At 37.6% G+C, this 25,709-nt stretch overlaps 2 protein-coding genes across 9 annotated transcripts in view; one reads left to right on the top strand and one right to left on the bottom strand.

Annotated features, from left to right (window-relative positions):
- The window catches only part of prdm6 (PR domain containing 6), a 203,938-nt gene that overhangs the window by 98,134 nt on the left and 80,095 nt on the right, over nt 1–25,709 (top strand). For all 8 annotated transcript variants that reach the window (XM_082554516.1, XM_082554518.1, XM_082554519.1 and 5 more), the window contains one exon: nt 11,999–12,126. In XM_082554516.1, coding sequence (XP_082410642.1) covers nt 11,999–12,126 — 128 coding nt within the window. The remainder of the gene's footprint in view (nt 1–11,998; nt 12,127–25,709) is intronic.
- LOC309718889 (uncharacterized protein) lies at nt 13,181–17,669 on the bottom strand. Its single transcript, XM_082554507.1, has 2 exons — nt 17,604–17,669; nt 13,181–17,312 (listed from the first exon to the last, which is right to left on the bottom strand). Exons 1-2 carry the CDS (start codon nt 17,626–17,628, stop codon nt 14,146–14,148), a joined length of 3,192 nt encoding a protein of 1,063 aa, XP_082410633.1. The 5' UTR covers nt 17,629–17,669; the 3' UTR covers nt 13,181–14,145.

The raw sequence follows: 25,709 nt of genomic DNA, 5'->3' as shown, positions 1-25,709 counted from the left end.
CTCCCGGCGTTCCTGTTCTGTCGTAATAATAGCTAAAAAAAGTGTCATGGTGTGCATGGAAAAACTGACTCATTCTAAAATTATTGTTTCTGTCTGATTAGAATGTTTCAGGCTAAGACATACAAACACAGACTTTTGACAAATTAAAAGAAAAACCTGAACTCTTGACCGTGAAGGAATGGATTCAGTGAATGCAGCGATTATGCCCCACATTAGCATGGAATGTGGAACTGCTACTCTTGTTTACGTCTTTTCCACTGATGCAGACAATGCTCAATCTAAACCCTGTTTCACACATTGCAAACAAAATAAATGGTCCTAAATTTGGACGCTCTGAAACCACGTCTAAGTGAGGGGCTACTGCAATAAATTTACCAATGATTGGCAGATGCAGCCCACATATTTTGCCCATTAATAATTCTCTCTTAAACCTGCAAATATGGAGGGTGGCTCTTAAAAGGCAAAGAGGCAGAAATGGCAACACGTTGGCGTAAAAAAGGCAAGGGCTTTGTTTTTAGAGCCAAAACTTTAAAATTTAAAAGTAAAAAAGCAGATTCCTTATTGAAGTTATTGCAGTCTTCTTGGTTGTCACATTTCTGCAAAAACCTTTACGCATCTATATCGAGCACTTTTCCAGTCTCACTGACCACTCGAAACACTTAAGACTGCGAGTCGCATAAGACTTTAAAACTACATTTAAAGAATCATTAGTCAACTCAAATTTAAAAAAAAATTGCTGAAAAAGTAAAGCATGATGAAGAGCTGCTGGAGATGAGCTATGGTTTGGCTAATTTGGGTCAACAGGACTGTTGTAAAGAGCTGAGTTGTGCCATGGACTGCAGCACAGACAAAGGTGTTCTGATGGGTGGTGGTCTCTGTCCTTTTGGGTGGTGGGCTGCTGCCCCCCTCTGCTTCTTACTGTTGTGTGAGAAAGCAGCACCTCTGCTTCCAGACAAGAACTTTCTGCTGTTGACGTTGAGGTGAATCAGCGTCGGTTATCCAAATATTATCCGTTTCTCTGAACGATTATTAGCCCTCAGATTTATGACTCTGCTCGCTGCTTGCTGAAAACACAGTTTCAGATGGTGAGGCTGCTCTGGCTGTGTGCAGAGGCCCAGACTGTTGCTCTTGGGCATGATGGCAGCGGTGGTGATGGCAGCAATGGCAGCACAGTTTATAAGGCTTAGTGCTGAAAAATGGACCCCTCAGCGACATGTAGTGTTTTTAAAGAAACTGAACGATTGAATAGCAGTGTGTCAGATTGGGTGAATAAGCAGGACTGTGGCTTTATTTAACCTTCCATTTATTTTTGGCAGGCTGAATAAATCATGTGGCTATGGAAGATTTAACAGAGTGACAATAACGAGGAGAATCAAACGTCTACAGATATGAACACTACCCTTATGGGACGTATTGTCTAAGGTTGAGGAAAAAGAGATCAAGGCAAAGAGATCCAAAACAATTGCAGAGTAACAATGAATAAATGACTAAAAAAAGATACTAAAGGAATATGAATAGAGTCAAAATGACCACAAAGACAAAGATAATGACAATGTAGGGCTACTGAAGGCCTGCACAAACACAGCTGACCACAAAGAAACACAAAATGAGCGCAAAGAGAAGCAAAAATTTACCAGAGGTCTTAAATGACTACTGAGACACAGACATGGCCACAAAAGGGGACAAAGTGAACATGAAGAGAAAAATGACCACGAACACACAAAATGGCTATATAAAGATCAAAAATCACCATAAAAAACATAAGTGAACACAAAGATGAATAAAATTGCCACAAAGTGACAGAAAAATAGTCAAATAGAGAGGTTAAATGACCACAAAGACACAAAAATGACCACAAACAGACACAAAAATGACAAAAGAGATGCAAAATCACTGCAGACGTGGCCCCACAGTCCTGTAATCAAGTCAATTGTGCAAGCTGTGAATGCAGAGATCTTTTATAGTAAAATTAGAAAAAGGAGGAAGAGGTGAAGGAGGAGAGCAGTGTGAGTGAGGACAGAGGAGGAGGAGACATGGTAAGATAACAGGGAGGAGGAGGAGGCAGATGAAGAGAGCAGATAACAGTGGAATTAGCGGATAATCATTGATTAGCTGTAAAAGTGAAGTGTGCAAGCATTGATCCGCTCTCAGGAACAGTTTTACAGGATTTGGACTGAAAAAGAAGAACGAGAAGAAGAAAACGGTGCGTTTAGTACAAGAAGAAGAAGAAGAAGAGGGTGGAGAGGCTGACTTTTTCTGAGGCTGATGTTTGTCTTTTATAACAGCTGACAGATGTGGTCAGCTGATGAGAAAAGCATGTGGTTGGTCAGACTGAGTTCTGAATAAAAGAAGAACGTTTGTGGTTTAATGTTACCATATCAAGACTACATACTTATTAGCATGTAAGCTTTATCATGTTTTAGTTCAATTATTACAAATGACGTTAAATTACACACTGTGTAGTTTTGATTTGAAAGCTTTTGGAAACTTACAGGTTAAGCTGGTTCATTATTCATATAACATCGCAGGAAGTCTGGTCATCTGGCTGTAGTATTTTCACTGGGAGAACTGCTTTGTCACTCATATATATATACACCTTTCTGCGATTTCCTTACCTGTGTGATAGATCTTGAATCAAAACAAAAAATTTTTAAACTTATTGCACAGTCATTAATTATGCATGAAGGGTCTGAGGGCTGATTTGTTGTGTGATTTACAGTCTGGAAAACCCCTCAGAGGGAAATCTGTGATTTATTGTTTTCAGCTATAAATACCACGATTACATTTTGTGACTTGTGACTTGCAGTTACTTCAACTTTGCAGGTTTGCAAAAAAAACAAAAACAAAACCTACATAGTGTTTTGTGTGTGTGTATATTATGAAATAAAAAGTGGAATCAGCCATTGTGTGTCTCTGGGTCTTTTTCTTTTGAAGCCTCTGTTTTTACCACCACCATATTGGGGTTTTTTGGAGCTAGAAGTTAGCATAGCATATAAGGATTAGATGGTGGCATATTAAGTTGTTCAGTCAGCTACTGCTAGCATGCTTGGCTGGTTACGTACAGATAATTTCCTGTTAATTGATGCTAATTAACAAAAATACTAGGAATTTATTCACAGAAACCCCCCACAAACGACCTAGGTGGGCAATATGATACATTATGCCATATTATTTGTCAGATAATTGTATTTAAAATGAACCAACAGCACACAGTGGAGATGAGGCCTAGCTGATGGACCATAAAGACAAAAGTTGGGCTACCCTGATCATTGATCTTGATCTGGGTTTTAGCCTGGCATTCTTAGCGCCAGTGAAGGGAATTCTTAATGGTTCAGCTTACCAGAAACAATTTGGAAAATTCTATGCTTCCATTTTTGTGGGAACAGTTTGAGAAAGGCCCTTTTCTCTTCCAGGATGACTGTGCCCCAGTTCACAAAACAAGTTCCATAAAGGCATGTTGGATAGGTTTAGTGTGGAAAAACTGGACTGACCTGCATAGAGCCCTGAACTCTGACCCTAAAAATGTTCTTCTGGATGAACGGGCAAAAGTTTCCACAAACGCTGCTTGAAATCTTGTGCAAAGCCTTCTCAGAATAATGGAAGCTGTTAGAGCTGCCAAGGGAGGGATCTGTTTAGAATGGGATGTCATAAAAGCTGTGGATGCAACGCATAGGTCAATCACAGGAATCACACTTGTTACCTTAAGCCTTCATAAGTTTGAAATGGTTGGGTTATTAAAAAAAATTGCCCTTTAATAGGTGAGATGGACTCAGTTGTTATAAAAGAGGGAAATTAGTTGTAAAGACCATAATAATAACTGTAAGCACTTTTATTTCTGTATTAAATTTGCACATTTTAACATGAAAGTCAATGGAGATTAACTCACTTTTGGAGTTAGCCCCAAGTGCAGGACAAGATCAACTCACAGTAGAGAAACTGCACCTTTTTATTTTAACTTTTACATTTTTAAGGCTACTTTCAGGACATACAGTAACTATTGGTCATTGCTTTTTACTTTTGACAAAAAAAAAAATCAATTCAAAATGATTCAAACTCAATTATTCAATTATTCAACTGGATACATGGCATAAAAGATCTTAAATATAGATAAAGTGCCCCCAAAGAGGGAAACTGTTATGTTGTAAGATGGTGTTAAGGAAATTGTTTAGGACCCTCATCTTTAAATTTTATTTCTTTTCATGCTGTGAGCAGCACTCTAACCCCGACCTTAACCCTAACTTTTTTTACACATCATTTAACACCATAAAATGGTAGTGTTCATTTCAAGTGTAACCACACGTTGCTTGCTTTGAGTAACAAAGAAATTTATGTTTCAAGTGTGTTTGTGTTTGTTTTGGGGTTTTTCCCCTTTTTTTGCAGTTTTTTGGGGCCTAAATAGAACATTTACATTTTCAAAGAAATCTAACATTGTTAAGATGCAAAAGTCTTCCCCCCAGCAATCATAACTCACTCCTGAAGTCAGTCTTCCACCCTTTTTTCCCCAAGACCTTTAAGAACACAAAGGTTATGGTATTAATTATCCAGTTCCAGGGGTTTTAATTAGTTACAAGTATGTTTTTGTTTTTGTTTTTTATACTTATTACATATACAGGGTCCGTTATAAAATAGTTTTTGTTGTTTTGCAGAGAGAATTCAGACTCTGAAGTCTGTTGACACTTGGTGTGTGTGTGTGTGTGTGTGTGTGTGTGTGTGTGTGTGTGTGTGCGTGCGTGCGTGTGCGTGTGTGTGTGTGTGTTGACATACTGAAGATGGAAAAACTGAACTGTCACACCAAATATCACCTAATATTAGCTTCATTTCATAACAAACAAAACTGTTCTCTGTTAAAAGCTTCAAACACACTCCCATATGCTTGTGTGTGTGTGTGTGTGTGTGATAGAGGAAGTGTCGTAACACCTTCAGAAATGATAACTCACAGCTGCATTAGTGACTTACTGACACACACAAAGTGATAAATGCATTTAACGCACGCACACACTTGTCTCACTCATATCGTCGTCTGACGGCGAAGTGGCCATTTACATGCCAGTGTAGGTTCAGAGCGACAGTTAAGTGTTTTTAACTGATAGCTGAAATGCATTCCTGTCTGTAAACACACACATGCACACACTCAGACACATCACAGAGTATCTCTGCTCTTGGCCCAGACAAGGAGAAGATTTACTCTCTGTAATTAGGTCAGAAGGTCAAAACACTGTTGGTAAATTGTAGTCTCTCCTCCTGTGTGTGTGTGTGTGTGTGTGTGTGTGAGAGAGAGAGAGAGAGAGAGAGAGAGTGTGTGTATGTGTGAGAGAGAGAGTGTGTGTATGTGTGCATTCCAGGGTGTTGATTGAGGCTGTGCAGGTCCCTCATTAACAGCCATCAATCACAAATACGTCCAAATTCAAATTCCTGAGCTCGAAAGCAAAAATTAATTATTAAATATTTAATCTATGAAAGCTACATACATCCATGCTCCAGGGTAACAAGTAAGAGCATCTATTTAGTATAGCCTGGTGTGTGTGTGTGTGTGTGTGTGTGTGGCCAGTGACAGAGCAGTAAGTGAAGACCTGACAGCAGAGATCAATGACTGAAAGAGAGAGCTGTAATCCACTCTCTTAAAAAGACACACAAGCTGTCACTGGTTTCTGCGTCTGCACGTGTGTGTCTGTGTGTGTGTGTCTGTGTGTGTGTGTCTGTGAGCGTGTTATTCTCCCCTCTTACCTCCAGTTTTCTGGTTCTTGTAAAGCCAAAGAGGCGGATGCAGATAGATTAGGCTCTCTCACCCTCCACTTCAGCTCTATTGAAAAGTTAAAACTAAATAATCAGTTTTGCTTGACTTTATGTAACTTGCCACACTTTCCACAATAATAAGGACAGAAAACATCCAATACTCAAAGTAAGGAGCAGATCTGAACAATCCTTCTCTAAACAAAATTGTGAAATAGTAGTAGAAATGTCTGAAAGTGGATTTTACACCTCTGCAGCACTCTGTGCAACATTAACTAAAGGTATTAACAAAACAACCACAAATGTCAAATGTGTTGTGTTGAAGAGATATCAGATGAAGCTGCATTAGAGCTGCGGTGTATGTTGTTACATTATTAATCTAAAACCTTAAAGCGAGGAAATGTCTTCATACTGCATACCTATATGTAAAATGTAATTTCTTGGTGGTGAAAGAGGGTAATTTAAATAAGTACCTTTTAAGTGTATTGTCAGAGCATAGTGCTTTACCACATGAAAGTGTGTCATGCATGGCTTTCTCAATATTATCAGGATTTTTACCAGAATTGAAAGATAAAATCTTAAAATGTTATAATTGTGATGAAAAGCTGTCAAACTCCAGCATTTGCAGATTTATACATGGGAGTAAGATGGAAAGCTTTGCTGTGTCGGGAAAAACAAGGCAAGTGTGAATATGATGTGGTGTGAACTTTTTCTACTGTTTCATAAACTACATAGAATTATTCAATAGATTAAACAAAGATGAAATGGCGTGTTAGTCATTGCAGTTTCTTTGAATAAAGCTCCCAAGACACTGCGCTTTCTGCAGAAGCAGCACTTATAGTATGTATTATGTGTGGTCTGAGTGTGAGAAAATAAACCAGTGTGCTGCTGTAAGGGTCATCTGTCCCGAACAAACTGAGGGTCAAACAAGGAGAATTTATTTAGCTTCAACAGACTGAAGCTACGAAGAAAAAAAAAAAGTCTCGTTTTGTGACGACTGTTGTGCTCAGATGGAAAAATGACAGCTGGAGCCGTGAAGCCAATCCGGCAGCCTGGCAATGTTTGCAACATTTTCTGTCTGTTCAGCTAAACAACATTTTCTCTTTGGCCGTTTATCTTATGGCTGGAATTTTGTAGCGATGGATTTGATAAACACAGGCGGCCAAAACGTCTTTGACAGAACAGCATCGAGCTAGAAACCAGCTGCTGGTCTGAGAGGCCCAAGTTCACTGGAGCTTCAGATGTCATATGTAAACTCAGCAAAAGCTGGCCCTGCCAATGAGAAAGTGACATAATATAATAGCAAGGGTAAAACTTTAAATCAGCACAGATTCGTGACAAGAAATGAATGCTAAAACCATTTCAGGAAATTCAAAATGCTTCAATGAGGCAAGGACACAAATTACAAAAAGAAAACAAAAATTAAAAGTCTACGAAAACAAAAAATAGAATTCAGCTAATCGGTCAGTTTTACCAAGAGTCAGACTAGAGTGCTGTTAATCCTACAGTGCACAACACCATTGGATCATAGCATGCAGAGGACCAATACCGAAACAAGTTTTAACATATTTTCTGAACTACTTTCCTGTATATTTTGCTTTGTGCATTTTTAAAGCTTTAGGAAAAACAAATGTGCTGGATACGTCATTGTTGTTTGTCATTATCTGAAACAAGATTAAAAACCCCACAAAAAACCAAAATATCATGAAAAAATACTTTTTTAATGACACTCATTCACTACTGTACACGGTGAATGTGAAGCCAGCAGGCTAAATTTTTAAAAACTACTCTGGAAAATCTAAATGTTAAAAAAATGAACAAGTAAACTTCTGAGTAGAACAGAACAGTGATATTTGAAAGTGACTGATGTTTAATGTGAAATATATAAGGCTTCTAATCTCCATGATGCTGCAAAATTATAAATAAAGCACCTCATCAGTCATCCCCAGGAGAATTGTTGGTGTAGACAATAATTATGAGCCCTCATTTATTTAAAACAAAACAAAACAAACTTTACTGAGTGGCTACCTCCTGGAATTAAAAAAAAAAAAAAAATTAAAAGGGGAAAAAAAAGAAAAACAAATGTGCCAGAAACTGCAGTTCCTCTAATGTCCACTTGAGGCTGACTCCAAAGTGAGTTCATTCTTATAGATTCCCATATTAAAAATATCCAGATTTACAGCAGAAATAAACATTCTCACATTATAGTGCATGTACTAAAAACGATTTTTGGGATGCGACTTGGCAGTAAATAGCAGGTGTCTATGTCTCTGCATTGCACTCATATAGTTTATGAATGCAGCGTGCTAACCGAGCTCACCAAAGTTGGTAACTAACCATTTCTGTTTAATTATAGTAATCTCCTCCACCCCCTGAACCCACCCACCCCCTCCCACCGAAAAAATATGAGAATGAGGCTATAAAATGCCCCCAAACAAATGGGCAAAGCCATCATGCCTCTCACAGTCTTTATATACAGTCCGTAACTGCATTAATCATAGATTGTTTTTTTTGTTTTTTTCACCAGCTTCTCATGTGAAGGTTTACTGCATAAATTAAATAGTATTTATCATAGCAAACTCAACATCTTTGTACATAGCACAAAAAAGCTAATTTGGAAGTTTTTGTGTCTTAATTATGTAAAACAGAGTAAACGTGGAAAGAGTTTCAGGCCACAAGATAAACAACCTAGAAAAAAATGTACATTTAATCATATAAAGTAGTTTATGTGAAATGGACAAAGATTCGGATAAAGGCAGGAGAGTGTGCAGGCAGTCCAACAGCGACAGACAGTAAAGTGCTTACATACAGAGAATAATAAATGAAGCTGTTTCCTCTGATTCTCACAGTCATTTACTGCATTGATTGTTTGTTGGCTGTATGGACAGCAGAGAGGCAGGCTATTGGCTCAGGTCATCACCTTATAAACACACTCAACGCCGCCTCAATACAGTCACACTGCATCTTTACCACGGATGGACGGAGGGATGGATTAATAATGAACACACACACAGACGGAGGCTAAGGGAGATCAACTGCTTTTAAGTGCTTATGATCACTATTAGCTGTGCACTCTTCAGATTTCTGTTGATTTATTTACTCATTTTTAATTGTCTCATCCCTGTTGCCTTTGCAGCAGATATCTAGATGTCATCTTCTCATATACCATTTACATCGGTCCAGTAATACTAGTGATCCTTTAAGTTACACATTCTCAAATCAATGTAAAATGATAACTTCAGACTCTCCATGCAACAAAAAGATCTGTTGTTGAAGGAACTGAAAGCTTGAATAGAGAATGAAATCATTGAGCCTGAGGGTGGCACTAGAGGTCACTGGGTCATTATAAATACAAGAAACATTAAATCTCTGGGGAATGTGATCAGCAAATTTCCCACCAGTTCAAACATTTCATTTTAACGTTTTCCGTTTAAAAGTAGGACTTGTGGTTTTCTTTAGGGGAACAGACTGAGAGATCTCATCTTTGAGCCAGGAGCAACAGGAAAAAAAGCAAGCTGCTTCTTCCTCTTAATGGACCCTTGTTTGGTTTACGTTTCAGCTCCATTTTTCTTATTTGATGTGCAGCCTTCCACTGTTGCTGTGAAAAAGTATTTTTAGGCCTCGATGTTAAAGCTGGCAGACAGAGCTGTAAGGCTTTTAAGCAGGTGTAAATCAGGTCTGTGTAATGTTTAACGCCCAGCAGGCTGTAATCATCACAGCTCCAGCTGACTGTGGATAAGAGCCTAATGAGTAGTTGCAGAATCTTGTTTAAAACATTTCAAATCAAATTAAGTTATTTGTCTGAGCTACAAGTGCACAACTCATTATCGTTTTCAGTTGCAAGTAGTGATGGGATTTCCGGCTCTTTTTAGAGATCCGGCTCTTTCGGTTCGGCTCACTAAAAAGAGCCGGCTCTTCCGGCTCCGAACCGGCTCTTCAGGTTGTTTTGTTGCTTTAATTAATTTATTATTAACAATAATATAAAATTATGCACAAAAGGAATTACTAACGTAAAAACAAGTGGTTTTATTTATATATGTTTATATATAAATATATGCGGTGGCCCCTAGAGACAAAACACGTACAAACTCCAAAACACATTTCTAGCATGAACTGAACTTCCAAAGCAGAGCTACTAGATCACTTAAATTACACAATTGAAAGCATGTGTGTATTGTTTGTATATTTATACACAGGCACTCATATATATATTCAAATAATTTTAAAAAAAAGTTCATTTACCTGTTATTACCACACACCAAATCCGGTCGTTGGTACTTGCTGGCTTGTGTAGCCACAAGATAACAAAGGCTCAACACTGCGCCCAGCATCCTGGAGCACTTCTGTTGTCTTTTGTACGTGTTTTGAGTTTTTATGTGCTTCTGAGTTTTTATATGCTTCTGAGTTTTTACGTGCTTCGGAGTTTGTACGTGTTTTTACGTGTTTTTGGAGTTTTTACGTGTTTTGGAGTTTGTACGTGTTTTTACGGTGTTTTGGAGTTTGTACATGCTTCAGAGTTCGTACGTGATTTGAAGTTTGTATGTGCTTTGTCTCTAGGGGCCACCGTAAATATACTTTTATTTATTCACTCCACATAAAATGTAATAAATAAATCATATAATACAAAAATCAACTATTCACATTTCAAGTTTTAACTATTTAAATTTTCAGCTTTTTCCTTTCACAAATTTAAAGTGAAAAGAACACAAAACACTGCAAACCACAACACAATTAAATATAAATTATAATATGAAAACTAAAAGAACATGCATATTCTCTGTCATATGGACCTGCATGAATAAACTTTCTCAATCCTTTATCATCTGCAACCGAAAATAGTTGTGGATGATTACTATACCTTTCTAATGTTGTTGTCCCTGCCTCTCTTTCTCTCTCTCTGGCTCTGTTCCTGTGCTACTGAGTGTAACTACCGCCCCTCCCCCCTCTGCCCAGCGTAAAGCACAAGGCTCGCGTGCAGAGTGAAGCGGAAAAAAAGTGCGAGAGAGAGGCTGAGAGAAAGAAAAAAAAAAAAAACCCACGTGACGGCTCGCGATAAGGACCCGGCTCGAGTCGTTCACGTCAAAGAGCCGGCTCTAAGAGCCATTTCGTTCGCGAACGACCCATCACTAGTTGCAAGGGTTCATTCTTAATAAAAGAGGCTGATACATCATCACACTTTAAATCTCCAAAAATTAAAATGTTTGGCTTTGATTTACCATAAATATCCTTATACCTCTTGTAGTTTTACAAGTACTCATTTAACCTAAACTCTGGGTATAACTATAGTGGAACCAAATCTTATTTAGCAAAAAGTCATATATTTTTAGCTTCAAAAATTAATCTGCAACTGCCAGCATCATGACAAATGCAACCCTAAACATTTGATGAAATCTCCTAAAAAAGTCAATTTTAAATCTTTGAGACTTCATGGCAAATCAGAGCAGAGATTTGTGTAGATCCTGACTTTTCTTAGTCTTTTTTGCAAGACTTTTTATTCACCTTGTGGCTGCAGATTGTTTTACATCATCAATCTTTTATATCGGCTACTTTGCAATTCTTTTGGAGCTTGGCAGAGCAACAGAAACATTGTCTTCCTGTCTGAATTTTAGTTTTGTATTTCCTAAGTAATTTTTTAACTTTTGCCTTTAAGTTTACATCCAGTACAGTCTAAGTTTGCATTGGTTTCCAGAGTGAATTCAGAAATTTCAGTTGTTAGTTAAAAATATTGATAGTCTCAGCTGAACTATAGTGTTTTAAATGAACTGAACTAGTTATTTTTTGGTGGAAATGTTGAACAGAACCTCAGAAAAAATTACCAAATAACCACAATATCTTGTAACGGTACAACACTCAGTCAATATAAACATCCCAAATTCACTGCTGTGTTGTCTGTTGACTAAAACTATAACTAATATAATTTATTATATTTTTCTTTTGATTTTAGTTTTGCTACTACACCATAGTAAAACTCAAATAGATACAAATAGATTGTAATGGTAAAGATACAGATACGGACCACTGAGCTATGACATTATAATATGTTACAAACATTGTATTTCTTTGCCTTTTTCCTGCCATTCTTAAGTGAGGTTTGTTTCATTGTCAGTTTAGAAAATGAGCAAATATCTTTGACTTGTTAGTCGCTCAAAGTAAAATAATTCAATAGATATCTAAATCTGAAGGTTGCCTTTTTCAGCTATATCAATACTATCCTGAATTAATCACAACAAGCCCTCTGTTTTCAACTCTGATCATTTGTGTTTTCCAGATCTACGATGCAGAGGGAACGTTACAGCACTTTATTGATGGTAATGATCCCAGTAAATCCAGCTGGATGAGGTATATTCGCTGTGCGAGACACTGTGGGGAGCAGAACATGATGGTTGTACAGTACAGGTAGGAGAAAGTCTTCTTTTCTCACATTTTATGTGTTTATTATCCACACTTTATACTTGCACACAAACAATTCACAATGTTACTTCTACAGTGGTTTGTTTACATTGGGTCACTTAAAACAAAGGCAAGTTGTTCTGACTGGTTCCATGTAAAATTTGATTTGGCTATGAACACGCCTGATTGTTTAATTGCCTGGCAGTGGGCTCTAGCAGTGTGTGCAAACTAAACATGTAAGAAGTAGCATTAACAATGCATAAAGTAAATTACACTCCAATTTATCATCTCATAAGGTAAGTAATGTCTTGGAAACAGTTTGTGCAACGCTTTCACATGTGCAGTGGAGTAATGTGAAATAGCAACTTCTTTAGCATGCTAGCAAGGAAATGTTCACATATGGTGAAGGAACAATAAGCTAATTTCATGCTAGGTTTGATAAAACAAGCAAGTTCAACATATGCAGCCTCCACCAACCTTTTTTTAAAAAAAAATTAACACTTCAAGAAACACTTTGTTGACCTTATTTGTTGAAGTAAACAAGCTTTGCTAAACACACCACTTTGAGTTTTCCTTTCCTTTTTTAAAACAGATTTCTTACTTATGTTGGAGGGGTAGTTTTTTAGCTCATGAAATGCTATAGCCTCACAGGAAAGGCACGTTATAAATTTTATAGAGCATACTCATTGCCTTATATGCAACTACCTCGACAATGATAGATAGAGGTTTTCTTGTACAATAAGTAGTTGTATTTTTCATATATTCTGTAAAATATGCTGTTAATGTTCACACAGTTGTCAAGTTTTAAAAACAGGAATTATAATAATCTATAATGGAGTCTTTTCAGATTGAGATATCAGTACTTTTACTAAAGGAAGAGATAAAAATATCTTCTCAACCACCAGTCGCTGTTAGCTAGAAAAATCACACAGATAACTAGAGCATTAATTCTTTTTTCTTTAGTTACAAAAAACAAAAAATAATGATAACATTTCTTCAACTAGGCCAAGAGTAGCATTATACCGGAGAGAAACTTGAAATAATGGCACTACAAATGGCATGTTTTAGACTCATTTATTTGTGATGTGGTTTGAGTGATTGAGTTAGTTTGTTTGGTCTTTGACTTTGCCAGCTTTTCTGAAAGTAAGTGTATGCCACTGCAATACAGTTTTTAAAAGTATCTTAATAAGAATGAAGACTAGTTTATTCATCTGAAATCAGAAGGGTTTGCAGTGCAGTTGCAGTGGCATAAAATTGTACCCAGGTAAGGCAGTAAGCCACATACTACTTCATGTGCCATTTTTTTTACAGTTATAAAATGTGCTGTCATGATATGGCAATCGTGTTAGTGTGCACATTGTACCTTGGGGGTTTGTAGAGGAAGAGTTATGCACATTTTGTCCTTTAAACAAAATGTTTGCATTATTTCATGATGCAAATAATTAGATTTCTGATGGATGGTTGTGTGGTGTGGTATAGTATGGTAAATGGATAAATCTCTGCATTTCTATTAAGCTTGTGTGATGATGGTGCATTAAGGACAGGATAAACAAATTTAAATAATTTGGAGGGAGATTCCCTCTGTCCCAAATCTTATAAAGTCTTCACCAATTTGATGAGGGTCCATTACTTCTTATCAGAAAGTTGAATCTGTTCATCTGGACATAGTGTTTTCAGTGGGAGAAAACTGTCACTCATCCAAGTGGCAGTCCAAGAGACCTATTACGTAAAATTTTGTAGTGATAACAGTAAGAGGGTCCTACTGTAGTCAAGTCTTATCACTTGGTAGTCTGTCGGTAATGGCATCAGGCATTTATTTTGGACAGTCATTTTAAAACCCCATGACCAAGTGAACGAGGAACAAACTAGAACGTCAGTGGTTGAACATAAAAACGACATGTAAAGGAGAAATGGTTTTAATCTCACAAAAACAGCTCCCAATGTTTGGTATCTTAATTGGCAAAAATATTGGTATTACATTGATGAGTCATGGGGCAACACCAAAGTAAATATATAAAAAAAAATTCATAAAATACTACAACTTTCTTCTTCTTTGGATTTACGCACATGTTCCCGGATCCACTTGTTTCTTTCTTCCTCGTGTGTTTTCTGTAGCTCGTACATTTGTCTTTGGTCTTGAATAAATGGCTTGAGCTCATTCATTTCTTTTTCTTGTCTCTTCTTTAGTTGGTCAAAGTCATTCTGATATGCCTTGTTCTGGCACAGTTGTTGAATCATGTAGCTACTGTATTCCTGTTGGTTTAGCTTCATATTCTCAATTTCCCTTTCACACTCTGCTACTGCAGCTTTTAAGTCAGTGGCGTATCTCTGTCTAAATTCATTGAACTCCTCTGCTTGCTTTCTGGCTTCCTCTTGATTTTTTCCCCTCATTTCCTCGACTTGCTTTTGTAGGTTTTGTTGCAGTTCTCTCCATTCTTTTTTCTCTTGTTCTTCTCGAAGTTGATCTTGTTCTTTTTTTTGGAGGTCATGTTCTGTTTTTTCCTGCTCATATTCTTCACAGAGTTTTTTAGATTGTGTTTGCTCCTCCGATCTCTGTTGGCATCCTCTAAAGTGTGTTTCCTGCCACTGTTGTTGTACTTTCCTCCAAGCCTCTCTTGCTTTTTCATTTTCTTTTGAACTCTGTACCCATATTTGACCCTTAATTGACTTTTTTAATGATCCAGACTTAATTTCCTTCTCTTTTTCTTTCCATTGCTTTTGCTGAATTTCATACCTCTGTTTCCTTTCCCTTTCCTTTTGGGCCCTTTCCTCATCCACCCCTTTTTTCTCCTCCTCTCTCTTAATGAATTCCTTTTTTTCTTCTAATGCTTTTTCTGTTAAAGCTCTTACCTGTTCAGTTTTTTGCCTCATCTCTTTGATTTCCTCTTCATGTTGTCTTTCAAGGTCTCTCTTATATCTCTGCATTTCTTCTTCCTTCTTCATAATCTTATCCATTTCCTTCTGAATTGTTGCCTCTGCCTCTTTGAACATCTCTGAGGTGTAATAGCCACCGCCATTTTTCCTTACTCTTGACTCGATCTTGGTCAGCAGCTCACTTACTTGAAAACGGCTCTGATCATTGTTATTTAAGACATGGTATTGTCCTCCACAATCAGTTAACAGTTTTTTGACAAAGTCTTCACTGTTTTCGTTGAGGTAAGTTTCAATTGTTTGGTTTTTAAGATCATCTCCTCTGGTAAATATGACAATGATGAAGTCATTGCAGTTCTTGCCAAAAATGTTTTTAATGAGCTCCACAGTTTGTTTTTCTTCCTCTGTAAAGTGACCGATCGGCAGGACGAGTAAGAACACATGAGGTCCAGGAGCCACCATTGTGATGCATTTGACAAGTTCATGTTTAACTTCATCACTGGATAGAGCTGTGTCAAATAAACCAGGCGTGTCAACCACGATGACAGGATGCCCTTCAATTTCCGCTGTTTGTTTTTGGCAGAGCCTGGTCACTGATTTCATACTGGCCTTCGAATGAAAGCACTTTTTGCCCAAAATAGTGTTTGCAGTGGCACTCTTTCCACTTCCAGTTTTCCCAATCATCACAATCCTGAGTTGATCCAGGCTCTGTGATGTGTGAGGAGCCTCTTCCAGTTGTGATGTACATTCTGCACTGTTGTGCATACAAGGTTTTGCAATGGTTTCCTTTTTGAAACTTTTGGAAACCATTTTTATCTCTTCCACAGCATCCAGTAGCTGGGGGATCTGCTGTCTGTTGTTGACATTGAGGACAAGATATCGGACACTAAAACTCCGACAGAGCTCTTCGATCTCTTTGTTTCTTTTTAAAAAGTTAACAACATCTGGGTGTGTAGGATTGGTCTCCACAGTAAAAATAATTATTGTAAAGTCTTTGACTTGAGAGCTTAGTATATTTTTGATGGTCTCCAACTCACCCTTGTCTTCATCGGTAAGGGGATCCAAAGGTAGCACCAGGATAAAAGCATGGACACCCTCAGGATCACAGAGAGAAATGCTCTTGAAGGCTTCCCTCATTGCTTCTTCCTGAGATTTTCCAAATAGAACCGGTAGCTCCACCATTGAAATCAGTCGACCATAAACTTCTGCCTGATGTTTAACATACTCTAATGAATTCAACTTTCTTTCTCCCAGGATGGCATTAGCAGTTGAAGTTTTTCCAACTCCAAATCTCCCACACAGTACCAAGTTTAAAGAAGGTTTTACATATAAACTTTGAGGCTCTTTCACACCAACTTGAGGTCTTTCACACAGTTTCAAATTTGAAAGAGGATTTGTATTTGAAGACTCTGGTTCTTCTATATCAACTTGAGATTTCTCACACAGTTTCAAATTCAAAAGAGGTTTCATATTTGGAGATTCTGGTTCTTCCATACCAGCTCGAGGTCTCTCACTCATTCCTAAATTCAAAGGAAGTTTTGGTTTTGGATGCTCAGGTTCTTCAACAACAAAGCTCCCACATGGTACTGAGTTTAAAGGAGGTTTTAGATGTGGCCTTTGAGGTTGTTCAACACCAACTTGAGGTCTCTTACTTAGTCCTAAATTCACAAGAGATTTTGGTTTTGGATGCTCAGGTTCCATCCCAACAACAGATCTCTCACACAGTGCCGAATTAAGTGGAAGCCTTGATTTTGGACTTTCAAGTGCTTCAGTTGGATCAGGGTTTTCAGAAAAATTTAGATGTCCGCCCCTGTTTTCAGTCACAATTTGATTCATCATTTCCATCATGGTTTCCTGATCAAAGTCAAGACACTCTTTTTTGTCAGAGTTTAACTTATGCAGTCTTTGTCCGCACTCTTGAATAATTTGTTCTACTGCAGTATTCTTTTCTTCATCCTTTTGTGTTATGATGACCATTGAGTATTTAAGCGCATGTGGACCAAACAAACTCAAGATGAACTTCAGCCTTTGTCTGTTTTCCTCTGTGAAATCTAAAGGCTTCACTAACAGGAGGAAAACATTTGGCCCAGGGGGGACACGGGCCACACACATCTTCATCTCGTGTCTGACTTTTTCCACAGGAACACTGAAGATGTCGGAGGTTTTCACTACGGTTATGGGTATTTTCCTCCACTGTCCTTGGGCAATAGATTTCTTGGATATTGTTATATCACGAGAATCCTTTTTCCCTGTGATCAAGTTGCTTAAAGTTATCTTTTCAAATTGACTTTTTCCAAATATCACAATCCTGAGTTCAGATGCTGTTGAAGACACAAGAGACATTAAATAATTAAATATTGCATTGATTCAGTTTTCTTTTCTTTTATATTTTTTATGTCTTTGAGTTATTGCAAATTTTAACAGTTTTTCACTGAATTACACTTTTCATATTCCCAGTACATCACTATCTGACAAATATTCAAAATCGTATGCGTTACTAAAATTCTTAGATGCCAAACTCGAGTATCATAAATTTCTACATTTACTTAAAGCATATTGCCATATGCATTTATTTAATAAAGCGAAGTTTGTACATTTTTTTGCACACTTACCAGTTCCATATGCTGATGCTGCCATAATCTTACTTTGTTTCAGCAGCAGAATATGTAGTTACCTGAAAACAAATGTGTAGAGTAAATGATGATGTGTAAATGGAGATTTTAGGTTTAATTCTAAAACCCAAAAAACTAATATATCATTTCTATGTTAATGTTTTTCTTTTTGATGTACCTTTTTGGCTTATAGATTAGAAAAAAGTCTCAATGTGTTAGAAAAATTGAGTAAATTACAGTATCCAGGCATATTATTGTAAAGTTGACTGGCAGAAAGGGTGTGGTAGGAAAAGGTGCACGCGCAACAGGGATGACTGACCTTTGGTGGCTTTCTGGCTAGCTGAATGTCTGTGACATTCAGTAGCACCGTATTGTTTTAATATAAGGGCGACTGTGGCTCAGGGGGTTGGGAAGCACATCTGTAACCAGAAGGTTGCCGATCCCCGGCCTCTCTGTCCTGGTCGTTGTGTCCTTGGGCAAGACACTTCACCTACCGCTTACTGGTGTTGGCCAGAGGGGCCGATGGCGCGATATGGCAGCCTCGCTTCTGTCAGTCTGCCCCAGGGCAGCTGTGGCTACAACCGTAGCTTGCCTCCACCAGTGTGTGAATGTGAGAGTGAATGAATAGTGGCATTGTAAAGCGCTTTGGATGCCTTGAAAAGCGCTATATAAATCCAATCTATTATTATTATTATTATTATTAATAATACAAAATGGGGGGGGGGGGGGGGGGAGACTAGACTGCACCTATACTACATTTGAAGTCTGCACCTTTGATACAAGTTGAATGGAGACTCTGTGAGGACTCATCTTGCTGCTATGTCATCTTAAATTCATCAACTCTAAAGGTGAAGGTGATCAAATCACACAAAATTTACAATTTTCTCACTATGTAATCTATTTTGATGCTAAATGTCTAATACCAATCTTTGAGATGATTTGAGCGAGTACACCCAGCTTGTGGTTTTCTCCTGGCCATGCCCAATGAAGTCCAACTGTGGAAACAGTGACTCAGTACGACACCCCCCAAATGCCTCATTGCTTCAAGCCAACATGGCAAGATGAGCAGAGAAAAGACAGAAATGTAAATCTCATTCTCTAGCTGAGACCACATCTTCTTTTAGGTTTGATGCCATTTCTAGTAGATAATGCTAGGTAGCGTGAGTGCGAATTGAGGATGCGGTTTGGGGTAAGTCTCAGAGTAGATTGAGGAGGGAAAGAACACACCCACCAACCCACCCACACAGACACACGCATCCCTGTTGAAATCACCCTCGACGCACATGACTGCAGTTGCTTGCTTCCTATTTTCTATTGTTTTACTGTACATCGTGACCTTTGTAAAAAAAAGACTCCAGCTTGTGATACTATTGGACTTTTCTTATTCAGACTCATTACAGAATGATTATTTTCTCTTATTTTGTTACATTTATAATACTGCATTTAAGTAAAATTGAGTGGATGAGACATTGGAGATCTCAGCCTCTTTGACACAGGCCACTCTTGAACCAGAGACTGTGTCCGAAGCATCTTTCGACAGCAAAGGAGAAAAAGAACTAGATTGTTGCTCTGAGATTCACTGGTTCATATGAAAGTACAATTTGCATTTAACTTGGAATTTAAGGTCTTAGAATTTGTAAGAAGTGGGAATTATAGCCATTTTTATACATAGTCCCCCATTTCCAGAGGCTCAAACAGTTTCCTGATCAGATGAGACTTGTTCTCTCATTATATTGTAAAAAATGATGCAAAAAAACCCTCCATATGATTAGGTTGAAAAGCAAAAATAATCCCTTTAAAAAGCTAGCAAAAATGTAAAGAATGACCAAATTGATTGCCGGGGAGAAGGCCGCTCAATCAAACTGGCCCCTCCAGAATCAGAATTAGAATACTTTATTGATCCCTGGGGGAAATAATTTTTTGTTACAGTGCTCCATTATAAACCAACATTAAGACAAGACAGACAATACGCTAACTAAGAATAGTACAATATATATATATATATATATATATATATATATATATATATATATATATATATATATATACATACATACATACATAAGTCACTCATAAATAAATAGCTGGAAAAGAAACATGTGTAGTTGTAGCAGTAACCAGTGTGTTAAGTGGATGCGTTGTACAGGGAGATGGCCACAGGCAGGAAAGATTTCCTGTGTCGTTCAGTGGTGCTTTTCGGTAATCTCAGTCTCTCACTGAACGAGCTCCTGTGACTGACCAACATGTCATGGAGTGGGTTGGAGGTGTTATCCAACATTGTCTTTATCTTGGACAGCATCCGCCTCTCCGACACCACCTTGAGGGAGTCCAGCTCCATCCCCACAACATTGCTGGCCTTACGGATTAGTTTATTGAGTCTGGCATCTGCGACCCTCCACTGTATCAAAGTATAAGAAAAAATCCTGATATTTAAAATTATGTCAGTTTGTCCATTTAATTTTGAGCCTCTGAAAATGGGGGACTATATTTAAAAACAACAACAACAACAACAACAGAAAAACCCTGCTGTAATTCACAAACTGCAGATGCAATACTTTTAGTTAAACTCCTCAAATTAAAGCTGAAAGTCTGCATTTCAATCACATTTTCAGAATCATCAGAATCATCAGAGTCCTTTATTAATCCCTAAGGAAATGATGTGGGTTACAGTTGCTCCAAGACAGTAACAGTATCAGACTAAACTAATTAAATAATACAATATGTTAATAGTTTACAAATTTAAGAAATTGCACTAATATATTCAAATTGCTCAATTATAAATATCAAGAATATTGACGAAGAATTTTACAGATGTGAGACTATTACAGTGGTGAATATATATGGTTGACATTTGACTCTAACCTGTGAACTTTGTCATTTGCTATCTTACTGTAGCGCGTGTGCAAAAAGGGTGTAAATATTACAGTGTTTACAGTGTATTAGATGGAGGAGTTGTACAGGGAGATGTCCATGGACAGAATTTCCTGTGTCGTTCAGTGGTGCTTTTTGGTAATCTCATTTTGACTGTTTATACATAAAAATAGAAATGTTACACCTTATTCATCTGTTATACCTGCTTTTTGATCATAAAATCCCCAAAGCTCAAAATTTTTTTGCTAAATAAGTCTCCAATATTTGATAGATGATTCAAAACAAACTTTCCCTTTCGCTTCTTCTCAGTCAGGCGCACTTACCTGGTGAGAACTAGTGTGCTATATTTCATTTCATACAGTTTTTCCAACTTCTTATAAGCGAAATAGAAATGAAAGTTTGGGAATTTTCTTTTCAGTTTTTATTATTTATTCAGTAAGGAAGCTTAAATGTTATTTCAGTTGTTGTTCTGTCTGCTAATCAGCTTTTGGTTTTAGTAGGGGTGTATACATATATCAGCACATCTCTTTTTGTCCATCCATCCATCCATTCGCTACCGCTTATCCTTTTCAGGGTCACGGGGGGTGCTGGAGCCTATCCCAGCTGTCATAGGGCGAGAGGCGGGGTACACCATGGACAGGTCGCCAGTCTGTCGCAGGGCTAACACACAAGGACAGACAACCATTCATACTCACATTCACTCGCACATTCACACCTAGTGGCAATTTGGATTATCCAATTAACCTATCCCCACAAACTGCATGTCTTTGGACGGTGGGAGGAAGCCGGAGTACCCGGAGGGAACCCACGCAGACATGGGGAGAACATGCAAACTCCACACAGAAAGACCCCGGCCTGATGGTGGAATTGAACTCAGGACCTTCTTGCTGTGCGGCAACAGTGCTAACCACCGTGCCACCGTGCTGCCCATCTCTCTTTTTGTGTCATGTGTAAATCAGTCATTCCATGTTAGTTCATCAAATGTCAACCTGACCATCATTGATTTCCCTGAAAAAATTTGAGAAGAAACATGGTCTGAGGGACCAGACAAAGAGCGATTCAGAAGACCCCTATGAGCAGAACACCAAGGGAACAGTTCACCCTGATAGGGTTACCGGGGCACCGCCCTGGAGCCAGGCCTTGGGAGGCAGCGCGAGGGCGAGCGTCTGGTGGCTGGGCCTTAGTCCATGGGGCCTGGCCGGGCACAGCCCAAAAAGGGACATATGGGCCCTGTTAGAGCCAATCTATCGAGAAATATTTTTGATACCTCTTCAGTTATTATGTTACATGTTTGATTTTGTATAATATGCTGTTAGAGAATATATGCTGCGTGTTTAATTTGTGTCAGGTAAGAAAACATTACAACGCATGTGTTTTAGCAGGTTAGAATGAGCCAGGATGCCAATGGAAATGTGCGCTGTAGCAGCAAATAGTTTTTTGACTGTGACATCGTTTGTTTGTATGTACGAGTCAGAAATAAATCTGGACAACTCACATTAAGAAGTGGAAGGATTATTTTTTCAAAGCTTGGAACAGAAATTCGCCTCTACAGGCCCATCTTCCTGCAGGCCCATCACCCACAGGAGGCACCGTAGGGGTCGGGTGCATTGTGTGCTGGGCGGCGGCAGGAGCGGAGACCCTGGCGGACTGATCCCTGGCTACCAAGACTGGCAATTGGGACTTCCTAATATGCAATTATGCAAAATCTCTTTTTAAAAAGACTAAAAAAAAGTATTTAACGGGATGAAGGTAGCTTTAGTGTTAGATTTTTGTCTAAAGTTGTTTTGTTTAGGACCCCTGGGGTTAAAATTGCATTTGGTCAGTATATGAGAACGGTTATGAGACTTACACTAAAAGTATGCTTTAATAATATCAAATCATTTTACAGCCTTTTATTTGCAAATTGACTAATGGCACATTTTAATCAACTGTCAAACAGAAAAATGAGAAATAAAACTTTGCAATCTTTGCAGTGTTGGCAAACCAACTTTTAAAAAGTTGACTCCATGCACAAATGCTTCTGTGCTCACAACACAACAATATTTTCGTCATATTCAGTATATTATATTATTTAATCATTATGCAAAAGTCTGCACTTGTAAGGAAAGACAAAACCAAACAGTGACCAAAGTACATGTAGCACATTTAAATATCTCAATCCTAAACATTTAAGTTAAAACATTTAGTCAAATAAACGCTTACTGTGAGAGAAGGGTACAGAATTAACATGTAAGTACCTGTACATACAAACTGTTTCTCACACACTGTGTACTGTTGGAATCATTTATAGCTTCCTCATAAGCTGCATCATTTCTGAAAAGCTAATGTTAAACATTGAAGTAAAAATAATAAGAAACTTATAAACGCTATACCCCCTTGCAATACATTGTGATTCGTCACAGCTTTGATTTCCTCATTGTGTATTTGCCTGTTATACTTTAGTCTGTCATTATGCTCATGACACAGGCTTTTCATTTTCACATCATGCTCTTGTTGTTGAGCTCTTAGTTTCTGATCATATTCTTGTTTTTGAGCATTCAATTTGTCTTCATGCTCTTGTTCTTGAGCAGTCAGTTTGTCTTGGTGCTCTTGTTTCAGAGTTGAAAGCTTGTCTTCATGCTCTTGTTGTTGAACTCTTAGTTTCTGATCATATTCTTGTTTTAGAGTATTCAATTTGTCTTGGTGTTCTTGCTTCAGAGTTGAAAGCCTGTCTTCATGCTCTTGTTTTTGAACATTCAGTTTGTCTTCATGCTCTTGTTGTTGAGCTCTTAGTTTCTGATCATGCTCTTGTTTTTGAGCATTCAATTTGTCTTCATGCTCTTGTTGTTGAGCTCTTAGTTTCTGATCATATTCTTGTTTTTGACCATTCAGTTTGTCTTCATGCTCTTGTTTTTGAGCATTCAATTTGTCTTCATGCTCCTGTTGTTGAGCTCCTAGTTTCTGATCATATTCTTGTTTTTGAGCATTCAATTTGTCTTCATGCTCTTGTTTTTGAGCATTCAATTTGTCTTCATGCTCCTGTTGTTGAGCTCCTAGTTTCTGATCATATTCTTGTTTTTGAGCATTCAGTTTGTCTTCATGCTCTTGTTGTTGAGCACTTAGTTTCTGATCATATTCTTGTTTTTGAGCATTCAGTTTGTCTTCATGCTCTTGTTGTTGAGCTCTTAGTTTCTGATCATATTCTTGTTTTTGAGTATCCAGTTTGTCTTCATAGTCCTCCTGTTGATCTTTAATTTGCTGTACATATTTTTTCTTCTGGTCTTGTATCCTCTCATCATTTTCTTTACTTAAATTTATTATCTTGTTGTCATATTCTTTCTTGAGATCTTGTTTTTGTGAAGCCATTTTGTTTTCATACTCTTCTTTCAGATCTCTCATTTCTTTGATATGATCCTTTTTCAGATTTCTTATTTTTTTCTCATACTCCTGTTTTATATCCATCTTTTCTTTGTCATTGTTTTCCTTCAGATTCTTTATTTTGGCTTCATTTTCCATATCCTGTTTATGGATCTTTTCATCATACTCCTTTCTTAAGTTCATTATTTCATCATCCTTTTGTTGCTTCGATATTTTGTTAATATAATCTTGGGCAGCTTGTGATATTCTGTTGCCATGATCTTGCAGTAGGTTATTAATTAACATCGCTATTTTTGAACTTATGCTCAAAAATCCGGTGCTATCTTCGTGATCATCCTTTAGCTGCTTTATTTTGTCTTCATACTGCTTTATCAGGTCCTGTACTGTATGTTCATATTTTTGGTTTAGATTTATTACTTCACACTCTTTCTTCAAATTGTTGATCTCTTTAAAGTGTTCTTCCTTTATATTAGCCATTTTCTTGTCATTCTCCTGTGTAATATCTGCAATGCATTTATCATGCCTTTGCTTCAGATCGAGGATGGTTGATTCACAATCTTGTTTTAGATTCTTTATTACCTCATCTTGCTCTTGCTTTAGATGTGCTACTGTTTCAATTGTTCCCTGCAGCAGCTGTGTTATGTCCTCTAAGTGATTTACAGTCAGATAAAATATTTTGTGCTCATACACTTGTTTCAGAGCCATTATTTCTTTACTATGGTCTTCTGTGAGATTCTTTATTTTTTCACTGTGCTCATTTTTATTATACATTAGTTCTTCCTTATGTTTATTTTTGAGATCTTCTATATATTCACTGTGCTCATGTTTCAGATCTGCAATCTGCTTTGAATGCTTTTTATTGAGGTCTTCTATTTTGTCACACTCTGTCGATTTCATGCTTTCTTGATCTTCTTCCTTAGTTTTCACCAATTCTTTCCGTTTTAATGCATAATCACTGAGTGAGAGATTGTCATACTTTAGGTAGCCTTTCTGTAGCTCTGCTTGCTGCTTATCGTCCTGTTCTCTTTTAATTTCATTGTCTATTTCTAGCGCTTCATATTTCATGTATTTGTCTTTTTCCGGCCATTCTTCATTTTTCTTTGTTTCACCATCCAGGTTTGTTATTTTTCTAGAGCTTTCTTCCATCTGTATGTTTCTTTCTTCTTGGGAAAGCACAGTTTGCAGGCAGTAATCACTTGCTGTTGTCATGTTATCAGTGAGCATAGTTTCTATCTTTTCCATCAGCTCTTGACGTCTTTTATTATTAAATAGATCATTTCTATCAAGTTTGATCTCATGTTGCCTTTGATTGCAGTCTTGAATTAATTTATGCATAGGGGAATTCAAATTTAGCTTATTTTGCTTTTGTGTCATGATCACCATTGAGTGGTGCAAACCATCATGACCAAACAAGGTTAGAATTGCCTTTAGTGCCAGCCGTTTCTCTTCAGTGAAATTGGAAGGTTTCACTATCAGTAGTATCACAGTTGGTCCAGGTGTGCAAAGACTCATCAGACTGTCCATTTCTTTTATCACTGATAAGAATTGAAGATCAAAAATATCTGGGGTTTTCACTACTGTTAGTAATGTTCCTTTCCATTCTCCATGTGCGTGCACACACTTCTTGTCTTTAAACAGTAATGAATGTTGAAAAGCTTTGTTGCATATAATCAAGTTGCCTAGTACTGTCTCGTCCCAGTCAGTATCTCCAAGTAGCACGATGTTCAGCTCAGAGCCTGCAAAAAAAAAAAAGCCAACCCCAAAATATTACTGAAGAATATTACTGTATCAGAGGTTATTCATTTAGCTCTCTGGATGCAGGTTAGGGCCTTTCATAGTTCTTGAATGACAAATGAATGAAAAGTCTGATTAAAAAGC

Source organism: Aulonocara stuartgranti (genome assembly GCF_965226115.1).
Source record: "Aulonocara stuartgranti genome assembly, chromosome: 12".
NCBI lineage: Eukaryota > Metazoa > Chordata > Actinopteri > Cichliformes > Cichlidae > Aulonocara > Aulonocara stuartgranti.
Note: the sequence above shows the minus strand (reverse complement) of the source record. Positions and strands in the feature narration are given on the sequence as shown.

Bases quoted from the DNA above. Each gene is read 5' to 3' on its own strand.
- LOC309718889 (XM_082554507.1), bottom strand. From the start codon at position 17,628: ATGGCAGCATCAGCATATGGAACTG. The intron at 17,313-17,603 runs GTAAGTGTGCAA...TGTCTTCAACAG, and splicing joins AGCATCAGCATATGGAACTG to CATCTGAACTCAGGATTGTG.